This window comes from Oncorhynchus mykiss, chromosome 3 (genome assembly GCF_013265735.2).
Source record: "Oncorhynchus mykiss isolate Arlee chromosome 3, USDA_OmykA_1.1, whole genome shotgun sequence".
In the NCBI taxonomy this organism is placed as follows: Eukaryota; Metazoa; Chordata; class Actinopteri; order Salmoniformes; family Salmonidae; genus Oncorhynchus; species Oncorhynchus mykiss.
Window position 1 is genome coordinate 76,944,525 of NC_048567.1, and position 18,324 is coordinate 76,962,848.

Sequence of the window (18,324 nt, forward strand, 5' to 3'; positions counted from 1 at the left end):
TTTCTCCTCTCTCCTTCCATCTTTCTCAGATATCCCTCGCTTTATCATTGGACACCGTCTATTATCAGAATGGTTCAGAGTTCAGTGTAATGTAAATGTCCCCTGTCTATTTTTTTTTTACAGCATCTTGATAGCACTTTATGTAACCAAGCACAGGAGTTGTTAGCATAATGTTGTTGTTTTTACTGTTCTCTTACCGTGGGACTGAAAAAAAATAGGTGAAAAGAAGGTGGCAATGGAACACACTTGAATCGCAACAAAAACATAGTGGAGAGGTTGTCCCGAAGACAGTAAAATAGGCTACATAATGCTTGGGGAACCGCTGCTTATTTGGTTGACAGTGTTAATTGACATTTGGGCGTAGACCTATTTTCAGTATGCTACAATTGGCTTTTCAAAAATGAAGTCAAACCTCTACCATCCCTCTGACCGCGGTCGCTGCCTGGTGTGATAGGATGCTTGGTATTCCACACAGCGGCTCCCACGCCCCCCAGACACACACGTGGGGATCTGCGTCACGCAGTCGCGTGGGAGTGAGAGATGTAGCGAGGGAGGAGCAGCCCAACAGTAGGGGAGTTGGGTGGAACGTATAGTTAGCAGGTCCTTTATTATAAACCTCTATTTCACGTACTCATAATTTGTTTTCTCGCCGTGAGAGAACGGAGAAGTGAAGAACGGAGGTTGGATGAGCGGCGTGAAGAGTTCTGCAGGTAGGCTATAGATGTTTTCTTTCCTTTTCTAGCAGGGCGCAAACTTAAGACGCATCCATAGACGATCTTGGTTGGACTTTAATAGGCTAAATAATGTTGTAGACATGAAATGGCATGACCAATATCACAAAGAAGGGACTGGGAGTGATACGACTAATTGTTGATAAGCGTACCTATTGTTGATGAAGTGCACGTCCTGTAAGCGTCATTCATTCTGTTGGCACACAAACTAATTGATACGTTTTGTAGGACTTTTGTATGCGGAGAGTAGAGTTGTGAACTGCTGTGCATTTGGGCAACAATGACAGTGGAAGCGGGACGGAGTTTTTAGGCTAGTCTATGAGTGGGAAACTCAAACCCTTTATTCCCGGGCGCAGGGACACAACCGGTGGGCGTCTACACTACCCCAATGTGTTGTCACTACTCAAAACATTTGAGGAATATGAAGAAACCTGTTGGACATAATATATCTGAGTACAGTTAATTAAAGTGATTTTGTTGTCATTACTAAAACCGAAAATTACAGCAACAACAAAAACACACACAGCTGAAGTCTATTGATGCACCTGTGCGTCAACCTAATTAACATTTTAAAAATTCCCCATCAAAATCCGCCAGTTTAAACGAGAGAGATCCGTTTTTTTTTTTTTTTTTTGCATGGGCTGCATCTCAATCCACCACATCCGCCTTGTCGGCCTTCAGCATCTGCAGTGGAAAGTGGCAGAGCTACAGCACTGTTTGACAGACTAGGAGATATCCAGGAAATCAGTCTTACCAGGAAAACATCTGGAGTGACTGAACCATTTGGGTTACAAACTAATATGACCCCACTATGTACTGTAAAAAAAATTGATTCAGGTGGTTAGTAAACTATACTTGAAAATACAATTATTTTGACTTTAGTTTTATGTTGTCATCTTTAGTGATTATAATTATTACTACTTTACTGTGTGTCACTTAGCAAAACCAACCTAAAAAATTTAAAATGAATTCAACATAAGATAAATGCATAATTTTTAAACAAATATTTGTGTGTAAAAACAATTACAAGGAAAATTGTGTTTAATTTACTCAATTTTCATAATATTTCCTTTCAACTGAACTTTACCATACGTTTACACACTGTTGTATGCATGTTTGAAGAAGGAAAAGCACATTTCTATATTAATATCAAACTATTTGCTATGCTAGGACATGTAATGGATCATGATGAATGGATATCAAAACTGTCAGGCAAATTGACGTTCAATGATGAGACCACCCATTCTCACCGTTAGCCAGATCATGCCGCCACTCTTGACAGAGGCAAATGCATCAAGCTACAGTACAATGCTTGCAGCTTGACCTCCAGTTAGTGTTAGTGGAATGAGCACTGCGCTCAACAATTCCTGCTGAAGTGGTTAAAAAAAGTCAAGAGATGAAATGCATAAATCGTGTCTTAGTGTTAAACAAGGATCATTGAAAGTAAAATATACAAAAAAAAAATAATATATATATATATATATATATATATATATATATATATATATATATATATATACAGTGGGGCAAAAAAAGTATTTAGTCAGCCACCAATTGTACAAGTTCTCCCTGCTGACCAGGAGGGAAGAGTTGTTTGGTCTGGCTAGACAGGTCTCTCGCGAGGTCACCTACAAGTACACCTACAGGACTAGCAAGTGAGAACACACACACACACACACACACACACACACACACACACACACACACACTGAAAGTAGTGTGATTTCGTAAGCAGTCCAAGCATCAGGAGGATGAATGGAAATACTTTCAATGTGTATAAAGGTAAGCCTCCTGATGGGTCATAAAAAGAAAACATATATATATACAGTTACAGTGGGGCAAAAAAGTATTTAGTCAGCCACCAATTGTGCAAGTTCTCCCACTTAAAAAGATGAGAGAGGCCTGTAATTTTCATCATAGGTACACTTCAACTATGACAGACAAAATGAGGGAAAAAAATCCAGAAAATCACATTGTAGGATTTTTAATGAATGTATTTGCAAATTATGGTGGAAAATAAGTATTTGGTCAATAACAAAAGTTTATCTCAATACTTTGTTATACACCCTTTGTTGGCAAAGACAGAGGTCAAACGTTTTCTGTAAGTCTTCACAAGGTTTTCACACACTGTTGCTGGTATTTTGGCCCATTCCTCCATGCAGATCTCCTCTAGAGCAGTGATGTTTTGGGGCTGTTGCTGGGCAACATGGACTTTCAACTCCCTCCAAAGATTTTCTATGGGGTTGAGATCTGGAGACTGGCTAGGCCACTCCAGGACCTTGAAATGCTTCTTACGAAGTCACTCCTTCATTGCCCGGGCGGTGTGTTTGGGATCATTGTCATGCTGAAATACCCAGCCACGTTTCATCTTCAATGCCCTTGCTGATGGAAGGAGGTTTTCACTGAAAATCTCAAGATACATGGCCCCATTCATTATTTCCTTTACACAGATCAGTCGTCCTGGTCCCTTTGCAGAAAAACAGCCCCAAAGCATGTTGTTTCCACCCCCATGCTTCACAGTAGGTATGGTGTTGTTTGGATGCAACTCAGCATTCTTTGTCCTACAAACACGACGAGTTGAGTTTTTAACCAAAATGTTATATTTTGGTTTCATCTGACCATATGAAATTCTCCCAATCTTCTTCTGGATCATCCAAATGCTCTCTAGCAAACTTCAGACGGGCCTGGACATGTAATGGCTTAAGCAGGGGGACACGTCTGGCACTGCAGGATTTGAGGCCCTGGCAGCGTAGTATGTTACTGATGGTAGGCTTTGTTACTTTGGTCCCAGCTCTCTGCAGGTCATTCACTAGGTCCCCCCGTGTGGTTCTGGGATTTTTGCTCACCGTTCTTGTGATCATTTTGACCCCACGGGGTGAGATCTCGCATGGAGCCCCAGATCGAGGGAGATTATCAGTGGTCTTGTATGTCTTCCATTTCCTAATAATTGCTTCCACAGTTGATTTCTTCAAACCAAGCTGCTTACCTATTGCAGATTCAGTCTTCACAGCCTGATGCAGGTCTACAATTTTGTTTCTGGTGTCCTTTGACAGCTCTTTGGTCTTGGCCATAGTGGAGTTTGGAGTGTGACTGTTTGAGGTTGTGGACAGGTGTCTTTTATACTGATAACAAGTTCAAACAGGTGCCATTAATACAGGTAACGAGTGGAGGACAGAGGAGCCTCTTAAAGAAGAAGTTACAGGTCTGTGAGAGCCAGAAATCTTGCTTGTTTGTAGGTGACCAAATGCTTATTTTCCAGCATAATTTACAAATACCCCCCATTTTGAGAAAGTTAGAGGACGTTTACTGTAAAACTTAAATTCATAGCCCAGGCGTTTATATGCTTTAATCACTGAACACAACAGCCGCTAATTAGAGACAGGCGTCGATTTCCTTAATGCATACAGGTTTTGCTAATTTGCATAGTTAATTGTTTAATTCCAGCATTCACTTCCAGAATTTTAATCAATTTCTTAATTTCTTGCATTAATGTGTTCACACAATGTCATGTTTCTTTTGTCTTCGTATGCCTCTATAAAAAAATACTTTCCTTGACAGAATAATTTATTATTCTCTTTTGACTGTGCATTTTCGTCAGTTCTTACTTACGCCACTAGAAGGTGATCAGATGATTTCTAGGGCTCTATTCTCCCGAAATGGTTGATTGTTTTTGTGCTTGCCGGTTACCTAGCGGTTCTCAGCTGTTACCAGCCAATGGCTAGCAGTTTCTTACTGCCAATAATAGAGGAGGATTGCCATAATTTGTTCAAATCAAATGTTAAACCTAAAAAACAATTCATGGTAATCTTGTAAACAATTCATTTAGACCAGGTGTTTATTATTTTTATTTCACCTTTATTTAACCAGGTAGGCTAATTGAGAACATGTTCTCATTTACAACTGTGACCTGGCCAAGATAAAGCATAGCAGTGTGAACAGACAATAACACATTGCTGAAATGTATGCTGGTGCCTGGCTATGGAAAGTGACAGGCGGCTATTTGAGTTGAGTTGAATTGAAGTTTTACGGTATTTTTTTAAACCTTTGTTTAACTAGGAAAGTTAGTTAAAAACAAATTCTTATTTACAATGACGGCCTAGGAAGTTGTACGGTACAAGGTTAACTGCCTTGTTCAAGGGCAGAACGACAGATTTTTACCTTGGCAGCTCAGGGATTCGATCTAGCAACCGTGCGGTTACTGGCCCACTAGGCTACCTGCCCGCTCCAGCACAGGGTATGTGCACAGCTGTCTCTGTAGTGTCCTGGGTAAGGGTGTGTGTAGGTAGACTAGGTGTGTGTGTCGCTCTAGTGTGCTGGGTTAGGCTGTGTGTAGTTAAGCAAGGTGTAAAGCTTGTTCCACGGTGTCTGACTTTGGACGGGGGAAAAAGGAAGCCCATGCAGCACCTGTCTGTCTGGATCAGGGTGACTCACAGGGAGAGAAGAGGAAGGAGGGAGAGAAGAGGAAGGAGGGAGAGAAGAGGAAGGAGGGAGAGGCAGGGACGAGAAGGAGAGACGGGGAGAGAGGGAGGTGGGGGAGAGGAGTGTGAGGAGAGAGAGAGAGAGGATATGTGGAATAGTAAGTGACTGAGAGAAAGAAGATAACAGAGAGATACTGAGCCTTCTTGCCCTGTCCAATTGTAATTGATCTTTAATTGAGATGTCAACTGACTCCATTTAGGAGTACTGGGCCTCAGCCAAAGTGTAGTGGGCCTCAGCCACAGAGCAGTGGGAAGAGCAGTGGGCAGAGCAGTGGGACTCAGCCACAGAGCAGTGGGCCTCAGCCACAGAGCAGTGGGACTCAGCCACAGAGCAGTGGGACTCAGCCACAGAGCAGTGGGACTCAGCCACAGAGCAGTGGGACTCAGCCACAGAGCAGTGGGACTCAGCCACAGAGCAGTGGGAAGAGCAGTGGGAAGAGCAGTGGGCAGAGCAGTGGGACTCAGCCACAGAGCAGTGGGACTCAGCCACAGAGCAGTGGGACTCAGCCACAGAGCAGTGGGCAGAGCAGTGGGACTCAGCCACAGAGCAGTGGGACTCAGCCACAGAGCAGTGGGCAGAGCAGTGGGACTCAGCCACAGAGCAGTTCGTCACGACTATTTAGTATGGATGTTTGAATCTCAATGCTACATTCAAATCTCCCTACCATGATATCATTCAAATCCCCCTACCATGATATCATTCAAATCCCCCTACCATGATATCATTCAAATCCCCCTACCATCCAATATGACACCAATGTCGATGAAACTTCAAAAATAAACTTGATTGGAGGTACCCAACACACTCCCTGCCTCTTGTCATGAGCCGTCCGGCATTAGGAAAAAAAAGACAAGGTCTTGGCCCGACCGAGCTCAATATCTAGGCATTGGATAAGAACGAGACTACAGCATCTATAAAGTGATCATCAAACTTGCCACCTTGTCGGACTGAAAACGTTTATGGGGCAACAGTTTTGATTAAATGTATAATATGTTGCTCTCACATGCTCATTTCTGTCAATTAAGAACCAACAATATGCTGCGAAGCGCAGAGTTCTAACACTGGGTCGGTTGCTCGGCAACAACACAGTTGCTTGCACCAGATTGACAGTCATAAGAAGCCTATGTGAACTAACCTAGGATACTGTAAATAGCTAGCTACAGTGCCTTCAGAAAGTATTCATACCCCTTATTCCACATTTTGTTGTTACAGCATGCATTCTAAATGGATAAAAAACTTTTTTCATCTCACCCATCTAAACACAGTACCCAATAATGACCAAGTGAAAACATAAATACAGAAATATCTAATAGAAAAAGTACATTTCTTTGCCACATTTTTTGCAGTATTACTTAAAGATGCACCATGCGGAAATCACTCCACCATTTCTTGCTTCCTGAAATTATAATAGTTTGCTTAATTTTGTGACAAACAAGCGTAGTGTAAAGAATCATTGTACCATTTAAACCGTGAAATATATAGTTTTCATACCCCAAATTATTATTTTTTTCAGTTGTTTGGAGTAGAAAACTGAAAGTAAAAGACGCAATAATGACGTTTTAAAAACGGAAAGCATAGAAATAGAACATATCTACCACTTCTTAGACTTGCTTTCAATGCGAATTTGAGTTCTATAACTTGCATTTCTATGTGAATTTGGTCAGGTCGCCCAAAAAGTGACATATTGCAGCTTTAAGTGCCTCGTTGAACTGTACACTCTGTCATTTAGGTTAGTGTTGTGGAGTAACAACATTTTCAGTTTTCTCATATCTCAACTATTAAACTCTGCAACTGTTTTAAAATCACTATGAGGCCAATGGTGAAATCTCTGAGCAGTTTCCTTCCTCTCCGGCAACTGAGTTAGGAAAGACGTCTGTATCTTTGTAGTGACTGGGTGTATTGATACACCATCCAGAGTGTAATTAATAACTAGGGATATTCAGCATCTGCTTTTTTTTTTTTTTACCCATCTACCAATCAGTGCCCTTTGCGAGGCATTGAAAAACCTCGCTGGTCTTTGTTGTTGAATCTGTGCTTGAAATTCACTACTCGATTGAGGGACCTTACAGATAGATGTCTTATATGTCTGAGATTGGGTACTCATTCAAAAATCACGTTAACAACTTTTATTGAACATGGAATGAGTCCATGCAACTTATTATGCGACTTGTTAGGCATATTTCTACTCCTGAACTTATTTAGGCTTGCCATCACAAAGGGTTGAATACTTACTGACTCAACACATTTCAGCTTTTAATGCTTTATTAATTAAAAAATATTCTACAAACAAAATTCCACTTTGAAATTATGGGGTATTGTTTCTAGGTCAGTGACACAAAATATCAATGTGATCAATTTTAAGGAGTGTGAATACTTTCTGCAGCATTGGTTACTTTTTCCACATGTTGTTATGTTGCAGCCTTATTGTGCATTTTTTTTCTTAATTTAGTCCATTTTACATCAATCTACTACACACAATACCCCAAATTGACAGAGGAAAAACAGGTTTTTAGAATTTTTTGCGAATGTATTAAAAATATAAAACGGAAATACCTTATTTACATAAGTATTCAGACCCTTTGCTCAGGTGCATCCTGTTTCCATTGAGCATCCTTGAGATGCTTCTACAACTTCATTGGAGTCCGTCTGTAGTAATCTCTAGGAGAGAGAACGCGTCTCCTTCCTGAGCGGTATGACTGCTCCGTGGTGCCATGGTGTTTATACTTTTGTACTATTGTTTGTACAGATGAACGTGGTACCTTCAGGCATTTATAAATTGTTCACATAAATGAACCATACTTGTGGAGGTCTACAATTTGTTTTCTTCTGAGGTTTGATTATTTTTTTTTCCTATGATGTCAAGCAAAGAGGCACTGAGTTTGAAGGTAGGCCTTGAAACACATCCACAGGTACATCTCCAATTGACTTAAATTGTCAATTAGCCTATCAGAAGCTTCTAAAGCCATGACATCATTTTCTGGACTTTTCCAAGCTGTTTAAAAGCCCAGTCAACTTAGTGCATGTAAACTTCTGACCCACTGGAATTGTGATACAGTGAAATAATCTGTCTGTAAACAATTGTTGGAAAAATTACTTGTGTCATGCACAAAGTAGATGTCTTAACTGACTTGCCAAAACTATAGTTTGTTAACAAGAAATTTGTGGAGTGGTTGAAAATGAGTTTTAATGACTCCAACCTAAGTGTATGTAAACTTCCGACTTCAACTGTAGGTAGCCAGCTAGCTAGCTAACGTTAGCTAATGTTAGGTTGCTTGTCCAAAGTCCAGCAGCTTGCCTCTCTCGCTTTAGAGAGATATTTGTTTTGATTTGTCACTAAGATACAGGCATCCTTCCTATCTCAGTTGCCAGAGAGGAAGGAAACCACTCAGGGATTTCACAATGAAGCCAATGGTGTGTAATGGCTGTGATAGGAGAAAACTGAGGATGGATCGACAACATTGTAGTTACTCCACAATACTAACCTAATTGATAGAGTGAAAAGAAGGAAGCCTGTACATAATACAAATATTCTAAAACATGCATCCTGTTTGCAATAAGGCACTAAACTAAAACTGCAAAAAATGTGGCAATTAACTTTAAAATTAACTTTTTGTCCTGAATACAAAGTGTTATGTTTGTGGCCAATCCAACACAACACATCATTGAGTACCACTCACCATATTTTTAAGCATGGTGGTAGCTGCATTATGTTATGGGTATGCTTGTCATTGGCAAGGACTAGGGAGGTTTTTGGGGATACATCTAAACAGAATAGTGCTATGCACAGGCAAAATCCTAGAGGAAAACCTGGTTCTGTCTGCTTTCCAACAGACACTGGGAGACAAATTCACCTTTGGACAATAACCTTAAACACAAGGCCAAAAATACACTGGATTTGCTTTCCAAGACAACATTGAATGTTCCTGAGTGGCCTAGTTACAATTCTGACTTAAATCAGCTTGAAAATCTATGGCTAGACTTGAAAATGGCTGTCTAGCAATGATCAACGACCAACTTGAAAGAGCTTGAAGAATTCAAAAAAAGTTTAAAAGTGCAAATATTGTACAATCCAGGTATGCAAAGCTCTTAGAGACTTACCCAGAAAGACTCACAGCTGTGATCACTGCTAACGGTGATTTTAACATGTATTGACTCAGGGGTGTGAATACTTATGTAAATTTGATATTTCTCCAGTTCATTTCCAATACATTTGTAAAACCTTCTAAAACACATTTTCACTTTGATTATCAATTTTGAATTCAGGCTGTAACATGCTGCAAAATGTGGAATAAGTCAAGGGGTATGAAAACTGGGATTGAGTTGATTTATAATTGCACATTGGGATTGGCTGAAGTTTGTGTGTGTGTGTGTGAAATTCTCAGTGCACAACCCACTTTTTGTGCGCAGATGCAGTGCAATGTCATGTAAATGGGCCACTGTGATAGACAGCAACCTGCCTTGTTGCTCCATTTCACTCCCTACTCCCTGTCACTCTTCTCACTGGCTCTGTTGGGTAGCTAGCTATAAACTGTACTGGGGACAGGGAGTGGGGGAGGAATTCACACATACAATACATACACACACAATGGTTGACTCCATGCTGAGAGAGAGACTACTAGAATCTGAAGTCAAATGTCTACTCTTTGCTGATGATCTGGTGCTTCTGTCCCCAACCAAGGAGGGCCTACAGTAGCAATTAGATCTTCTGCACAGATTCTGTCAGACCTGGGCCCTGACAGTATATTTCAGTAAGACAAAAATAATGGTGTTCTAAAAAAGTTGCCAGGACCACAAATACAAATTCCAACTAGATACCGTTGCCCTAGAGCACGCAAAAAAAAACTATACATACCTCGGCCTTAACATCGGTGCAACAGGTTACTACCACAAAGCTGTGAGAGAGAGAGAGGAAAATGTTTTAAAGCGCATAAACCTTCCAATAGTGAACAGGATAACATTATCTTGATCTACAATGCCTAACGGATCTAAAGAGAGAGCGAGCAACTACGTGTGCTGAAGAGTATGTATGATGTGTAACTCTCCCTGGTCTCCAGGAGTGTTGCATGCTGGGTTGGGTTCAGAGCTGCCTCTCTGTGTCTGCATGCTCTACTGCTTCATGTTCTCTATCCCTCTAATCTACAGGAAATTAGAAGTGTATATATCTGGTATATTTTTGCTGTGTTTTTTATATTCATAGATTATTTATGATTTATTTATTGTTCAGGTCTTTCACGGCTGAAATTGACTTTATTTCTGGGGTTTGAATATTAACAATTTATTTGTATTATGTGCATGTGGCTGGTTTTATAATTTCATAGTGGTTTTCACAGTGTTAAGACTATCCCTTCTCAGACTTGACATCTCATGTTATGTCATCATTTTTATGACTGTTAAAGTATATGACAATACTGTGTGTGTGTGTGTGTGTGTGTTCTGTCAGTTATGTTGGCAGCATTGAAACTAAGTTGTCAGTGTGTTCTGTCAGGGATGGCGGCGGTGTTACCCAGGACCCTTGGGGAGCTCCAGCTCTACAGGATCCTCCAGAGGGCCAACCTGCTGTCTTACTACGGGGCCTTCATCCAGCAGGGTGGCGACGACGTGCAGCAGCTGTGTGAGGCGGCCGAGGAGGAGTTCCTGGAGATCATGGCCCTGGTGGGCATGGCCAGCAAGCCCCTCCATGTTAGGAGGCTCCAGAAGGCCCTGCGAGACTGGGTCACCAACCCGGCCATGTTCAACCAGCCCCTGGCCTCTCTCCCTGTCTGCAGCATCCCCGTCTACAAGCTGGAAGCTAACGGTAATTCTAAGGCTAGCGCCCACGTCACAGTGCCCACTCTACTGGCGGCGGAATGTGTGGGGGCGTCAGGGGTGGGGGGCGAGGGACGAGGATGTTCGGCCACTGGGTCTCCAGTGCAGATTGGCAGCGAACCTCGTTTCTGGGGCTCCTTGTCCTCTCGCGGCGGGGGAGGGGGAGCGGAGAGCGAGCGAAGCCTGTCCCCTGCTGAGTTGACCCTGGGTCTGGGTTCTCCCTCGCCGCCGTCCCCCCGCGGCGAGGAGGTACTAGATGCCGCAGCGTTGAGGTCGCTGGCAGAGTGCGTGGAGCGGCTGGCCCAGGCGCTGCCCCGGAGCGACCCGTCCGAGGTGAAGGAGGGGCTGCGGGGCAACAAGAAGTTGTCCAAGGTGATCTGCCACATCCTGGACATGGAGGAGGAGGACCCGAGGAGGGAAGAAGAGATACGCAAGTACAGCGCAATCTACGGACGCTTTGACTCCAAGAGGAAGGATGGCAAGCACTTCACGCTTCACGAGGTAGATGGGGAAAGAGGGTGTTTGTGCATGTGTCTGTTTGTGTCTGTTTGTCTGTGTGTGGCATCAGTGTGCAAAAAAGTAACATTTTCAGATATTTGGGAACTTGATTGTTGTTATTCAACTTTCCCGAAATTGAGAACTCGTTATAACAATGACCCTCCAACTCCTCTTCTTCCCCTCCTCTCCTCTCCTCCTCCCCCTCCTCTGTGTCTAGCTGACAGTGAATGAGGCAGCAGCTCAGTTGTGTATGAAGGAGGTCTCCCTGCTGACCAGGAGAGAAGAGTTGTTTGGTCTGGCTAGACAGGTCTCTCGCGAGGTCACCTACAAGTACACCTACAGGACTAGCAAGTGAGAACACACACACACACACACACTGAAAGTAGTGTGATTTCATAAGCAGTCCAAGCATCAGGAGGATGAATGGAAATACTTTCAATGTGTATAAAGGTAATCCTCCTAATGGGTCATAAAAATAAAACATATATATATATATATATACACACACACAGTGGGGCAAAAAAGTATTTAGTCAGCCACCAATTGTGCAAGTTCTCCCACTTAAAAAGATGAGAGGCCTGTAATTTTCATCATAGGTACACTTCAACTATGACAGACAAAATGAGAAAAAAAATCCAGAAAATCACATTGTCGGATTTTTTATGAATTTATTTGCAAATTATGGTGGAAAATAAGCATTTGGTCACCTACAAACAAGCACGATTTCTGGCTCTCACAGACCTGTAACTTCTTCTTTAAGAGGCTCCTCTGTCCTCCACTCGTTACCTGTATTAATGGCACCTGTTTGAACTTGTTATCAGTATAAAAGACACCTGTCCACAACCTCAAACAGTCACAGTATATATATATATATATACTTTGGCAAGTCGGTTAGGACATCTACTTTGTGCATGACACAAGTCATTTTTCCAACAATTGCTTACAGACAGATTATTTCACTTCTAATTCACTGTATCACAATTCCAGTGGGTCAGAAGTTTACAAACATTATGTTGACTGTGCCTTTAAACAGCTTGGAAAATTCCAGAAAATTATGTGATGGCTTTAGAAGCTTCTGATAGGCTAATTTGAGTCAATTGGAGGTGTACCTGTGGATGTATTTCAAGGCCTACCTTCGAACATAGTGCCTCTTTGCTTGACATCATGGGAAAATCAAAAGAAATCAGCCAAGACCTCAGAAAAAAAATAGTAGACCTCCACAAGTCTGGTTAATCCTTGGGAGCAATTTCCAAATGCATGAAGGTACCACGTTCATCTGTACAAACAATATTACGCAAGTATAAACACCATGGCACCACGCAGCCGTCATACCGCTCAGGAAGGAGACACGTTCTGTCCCCTAGAGATGAACGTACTTTGGTGCGAAACGGGCAACTCATTCCCAGAACAACAGCAAAGGACCTTGTGAAGATGCTGGAGGAAACAGGTACAAAAGTATCTATATCCACAGTAAAACAAATCCTATATCGACATAAACTGAAAGGCCACTCAGCAAGGAAGAAGCCACTGCTCCAAAACCGCCATAAAAAAGCCAGACTACAGTTTGCAACTGCACATGGGGACAAAGACCGTAGTTTTTGGAGAAATCTCCTCTGGTCTGATGAAACAAAAATAGAGCTGGATGGCCATAATGACCATCGTTATGTTTGGAGGGGAAAGGGGGAGGCTTGCAAGCCCAAGAACACCATCCCAACTGTGAAGCATGGGGGTGGCATCATCATGTTGTGGGGGTGCTTTTCTGCAGGAGGGACTGGTGCACTTCACAAAATAGATGGCATAATGAGGGAGGAAAAGTATGTGGATATATTGCAACATAAGCAACATCTCAAGACATCATTCAGGAAGTTAAAGCTTGGTCGCAAATGGGTCTTCCAGATTAACAATGAGCCCAAACATACTTCCAAAGTTGTGGCAAAATGGCTTAAGGACAACAAAGTCAAGGTATTAGAGTGGCCATCACAAAGCCCTGACCTCAATCCTATAGAAAATTTGTGGGCAGTACTGAAAAAGCGTGTGCGAGCAGGGAGGCCTAAAAACCTGACTCTGTTACACCAGCACTGTCAGGAGGAATGGGACAAAATTCACCCAATTGAACAATTTAAAGGCAATGCTACCAAATACTCATTGAGTGTATGTAAACTTCTGACCCACTGGTAATGTGATGAAAGAAATAAAAGTTTAAATAAATCATTCTCTCTACTATTATTCTGATATTTCACATTCTTAAAAGTGGTGATCCTAACTGACCTAAAACAGGGAATTTTTACTGGGACTAAATGTCAGGAATTCTGCAAAACAGAGTTTAAATGTATTTGGCTAAGCTGTATGTAAACTTCCGACTTCAACTGTAAAAAGTATTTAATAAGAATATTTCATTAATTCAGATCTAGGATGTGTTATTTTAGTGTTCCCTTTATTTTTTTGAGCAGTGTATATATATTTATATATAGAAAAGAGGATTAGAAATTGTGAGTAATGTTATTTGATAATTCTATATTCTAATTTCATAGCTGATCAATCCCTGATCAAATACTTTTATTTGACAACATTACCTTCTCATGGCTGGTCCTTGAGAATAAAGTTGAAGTAGAAAATACCACATGAGTTATTTGAGTATAAAATCTCATGTTCCATCTTGGAAGTTGCCAGCTTGTTTGTGCCAGCCACTCCTTCTTTACTCCTTCTTGATGACAGAGGTTTTAAATCAGACATGCAGGTGCTTCCTGGCTGGCAACCACGACGACGGAAAATTCCACCCAACGCCTGTGTCTTTCTCACTTCTTCGCGTCGTGACGTTGTTGCATGCTGATTCATAAATAATTATTTTTATGGGACGGACATTGTCCCCGCTTCCACCATCCTTTTGGCTTAGTTGATGTAACCTGAATGTTTCAATTATTAAAATTATTATTATTATTTCAATTATTAAAAAATAATCACTGATTTTACATTTGTTTTTTCATAACATTTAATGCACTATGCATTAATGTGGGTTAAATGCTGTGGTAAAACAGAATAAATCGATTAATAGATTGTAGTGACTATCCATTAGTGCTTATCACTTATTAACCATCATTTATACAAATAAAATGTTTGTCACATGCGCCGAATACAACAGGTACTGTGAAGCCCTTAACCAACAATGCAGTTAAGAAAAATAAGAGTTAAGGAAATATTTACTAAATAAACTCCGTTAAAAAAAATATATAATAATAAAATAAAGTAACACGGTAAAATAACAACAGTGAGGCTATGTACAGGGCTTTTCACAATTACTTTAATAAAATATTTCAGTTGTGTATATTACATTTGATTACTTTTATTATTTTCATTCCAAGTCAACATATCATCTCCATAGAGCTGCTGTCTATGCTGTCTGACAAAATCACTATGTAGTTCTTCAAAGTAAATAAGGCATACTATTATGACTGCTGAATACCAACTGTCAATCAATTAGATCATGTATTTTCAGTTAGAGATACCTCGCAAAGCAACTGCTCTCTATCCCTCTCGATTGCACATTATTCTCCCTCTCTCTCTCTCTCCGTCTTCCCCACACTAACTTAATGTAGCAGGTGTAAAAGAAACACAGACTGGACAAGTAGGCGCGCAATGGATTATGGTCATTGTTAGGGATGCACGGTATATCGGTGAACATATCAGAATCGGACGATATTAGCTAAAAATGCCAACATCGGTATTGGCCCGACGTCTAGTTTAACTCCGATGTTATAAACCGATGTCAAAGCTGCCATGCATACCTATAATGTGACGTAATGACGCCGCGTAAAATGTTGCGCTACACGTGCAACACAGCATTCCTAACCTAGCCCACAATGTCTGCTGTGTGGATCGAGCAGTCAACAAGTCGAGCAGTCATTTGAAAGAGCAAGAACATTTCAGTGAGACAACTCAAAGGCGAAATCCATTAAAGCCAAGATAATGGAATTCATTGCCCTTGACAATCAGCCGTTCACTGTCGTGGGTGATGTTGTCTTTCGCCGACTGGTCGAGCACCGGTTAACACTACCAAGTGTGCTATTATTCAGATGTTGCCCTACCGGAGTTGAACAGTAATAGCGTCACTGCTATTAGCTTCACGAAATACATACTATGGAACGCTGTTTGGGTCTTTGTGCGTCAAAAAAAGAGTAGCACTGTCAAAGCGGTGCAAACACCCGCCCCCCCCAAAAAAGTCTGCAAACACCGGCCACGAACGATGTGTTTACAATACCGCGTTGGTAATAAAGCATCATTTGTTCGACCACAACTTCTTGGGTAGCTAGCTTTAGCTTGGTACCTAGCTAGCACCAATACAACCAGCCTGAAAACAATGACCAGTAGAAACTGCAGTCATTTTCATTATTCTTAGCAATGATTTAGGAATCCTTGTGAGTAAATATTAGCTAGGTTGCTACTTGTTGTTCGCCTATTGAAATTGAACTTCAGTTCATGAAAGTAAATAGCTAGCCAACTACTTAACCCTGTTGCCCAAAGCTAAGGTCATCTGGCTAGTGAGGCTCAACCGGACTGGGTTATGTGTTGTGAAGCTAGCCACAATAAGAATTAGGCACAATAGTGGAATTTCTGGTTTGCCTTCAAAATAAAAGTATGTCATTGACAGTGACGCAAATTAATACAAATAGTATAATTATGTCATACTTTTATTTTGAAGGCTAACCGCAAATTCCACTATTGTGACTAATCCTTATTGTGGCTAAATTCACATAGATGGGTCCGACCACCATTAATCAAATAAGATTAAATAAAAGGTTACACACACCAAAAAGTTATTTTGATGGCATTCACATATGTCCCCATTACCAGTAAAACATAATCAAAACCTATTTATGTCACTTACTTGCTGTGCTGTTTCGTTGTTCATTTGTTCAATTGTTTCATTCTCAACCAGGATTTCTATGGAACGCCGTTTGGGTCTTTGCTAAGGAACGCCGTTTGGGTCGTTGCTAAGGAACGCTGTTTGGGTCTTTGCTATGGAACGTCGTTGTGGTTTTGCTATGGAACGCCGTTTGGGTCTTTGCTATGGAACGCCGTTTGGGTCTTTGCTATGGAACGCCGTTTGGGTCTTTGCTATGGAACGCCGTTTGGGTTTTTGCTATGGAACGTCGTTGTGGTTTTTGCTATGGAACGCCGTTGGGGTCTTTGCTATGGAACGCCGTTGTGGTTTTTGCATGTCAAAAACGATACATGTCAAATAACACTAAGAAGTGAGAAAGACACACGGCGCTGGGTGGAATTTTCCGTCGTCGTGGTTACCACTCAATCAGGACCTGAATATGACTGCATGTCACATCATTTAACGCGTTTGTACAGTTTTTACATAGTGTGATATCTATCACTCGTATTTCATATGTTACAACAACTCATCAATACATATGCTATGATGCAAGTAAAGTTGTCTCGCGCACCTACAGTGCTGGTTATAAAAAAAAAAAAGCTAGCTAGCTCATGGACGCAAACAATGTTCTTCCCCTAAAACATAGCATAACAACATAATCTGTTTCAGTAGCTATAGTTAGCTAGCTAACTATCTAGCTAGGTGTCATCATCTAAAATAACCCTAATATTTAACTAGGTAAGTCAGTTAAGAACAAATTCTTATTTACAATAACGGCCAAACCCGGACGAAGCTGGGCCAATTGTGCACTGCCCTAAGGGACTCCCAATCACTGCCGGATGTGATCGAGCCAGGATTCGAACCAGGGACTGTAGTGACGCCTCTTGCACTGAGATGCAGTGCCTTAGACCGCTGTGTCCATGTGTGTGTGTTAACTATTTATCTATACTAGAAAGCTTAAAAGGCAGCTAAAATTTTGAATATCGGTTATCGGTATTGTTTTTTTTGGGGGGGGTCAAGGAAAATATCGGATATCAGTATTGGCCAAAAATGTCATCAGTGCATCACTAGTCATTGTAGTTAATTGCCACATTTTCTGCACTAAACTACAGTATGTATATAGACTATTGACCTGTTGGAAACTACAACTCCCTACTACATTGCACAGTTCGGGCTTGGTCCGATTTATCTCTAGAAAAGTTGAGCATTATGTGCATTGAGCTTGCAAAATTGTTCAAATAAAATGGAATTCTAATAATTTAACCAACATTGGTCAATTAGTTGTTAAACAAAAAATAACTAACATTTCGGTTAATCGGATTAAATGGGCATGTTTGTATGTTTGTATAGTGAAATCTGTACATTTGTTTTTGAAGTGGGCTTTATGGCAAGAAAGGGAAAGGGGGATACCTAGTCAGTTCTTCAACTGAATGCATTCAACTGAAATGTGTCTTCCTGCATTTAACCCAACCCCTCTGAATCAGAGAGGTGCGGGGTGCTGCATTAATTGATGTCCACGTCATGGGCGTCTGGGGAGCAGTTGTTGTTGGGGGTTAACTGCCTTGCTCAAGGGCGGAACGGGCACATTTTTCCACCTTGCCGGTATTGCGTCATTGGTGTTGCACCATAAATTAAAAATAAATAAATCAGCATTTGACAATATTTTACAGGAATTTTCATATGTACCTTTTTTCCTTTAGGGATTATAGATCCTTTAGGGATTATAGATCCTTTAGGGATTATAGATCCTTTAGGGATTATAGATCCTTTAGGGACTAACATATCCTTTAGGGACTAACATATCCTTTAGGGACTAACAGATCCTTTAGGGATTAACAGATCCTTTAGGGATTAACAGATCCTTTAGGGATTAACAGATCCTTTAGGGATTAACAGATCCTTTAGGGATTAACAGATCCTTTAGGGATTAAC

At 41.1% G+C, this 18,324-nt stretch overlaps 1 protein-coding gene across 1 annotated transcript in view; it reads left to right on the top strand.

Moving 5' to 3' along the window:
* Positions 1-502: 502 nt before the first annotated feature.
* LOC110504820 (NGFI-A-binding protein 1) overlaps positions 503-18,324 on the top strand; it is a 36,527-nt gene continuing 18,705 nt past the window's right edge. Inside the window, exons 1-3 of the mRNA XM_036975235.1 lie at positions 503-710; positions 10,696-11,516; positions 11,731-11,864. Coding sequence (XP_036831130.1) covers positions 686-710; positions 10,696-11,516; positions 11,731-11,864 — 980 coding nt within the window. The 5' untranslated portion in view covers positions 503-685. The remainder of the gene's footprint in view (positions 711-10,695; positions 11,517-11,730; positions 11,865-18,324) is intronic.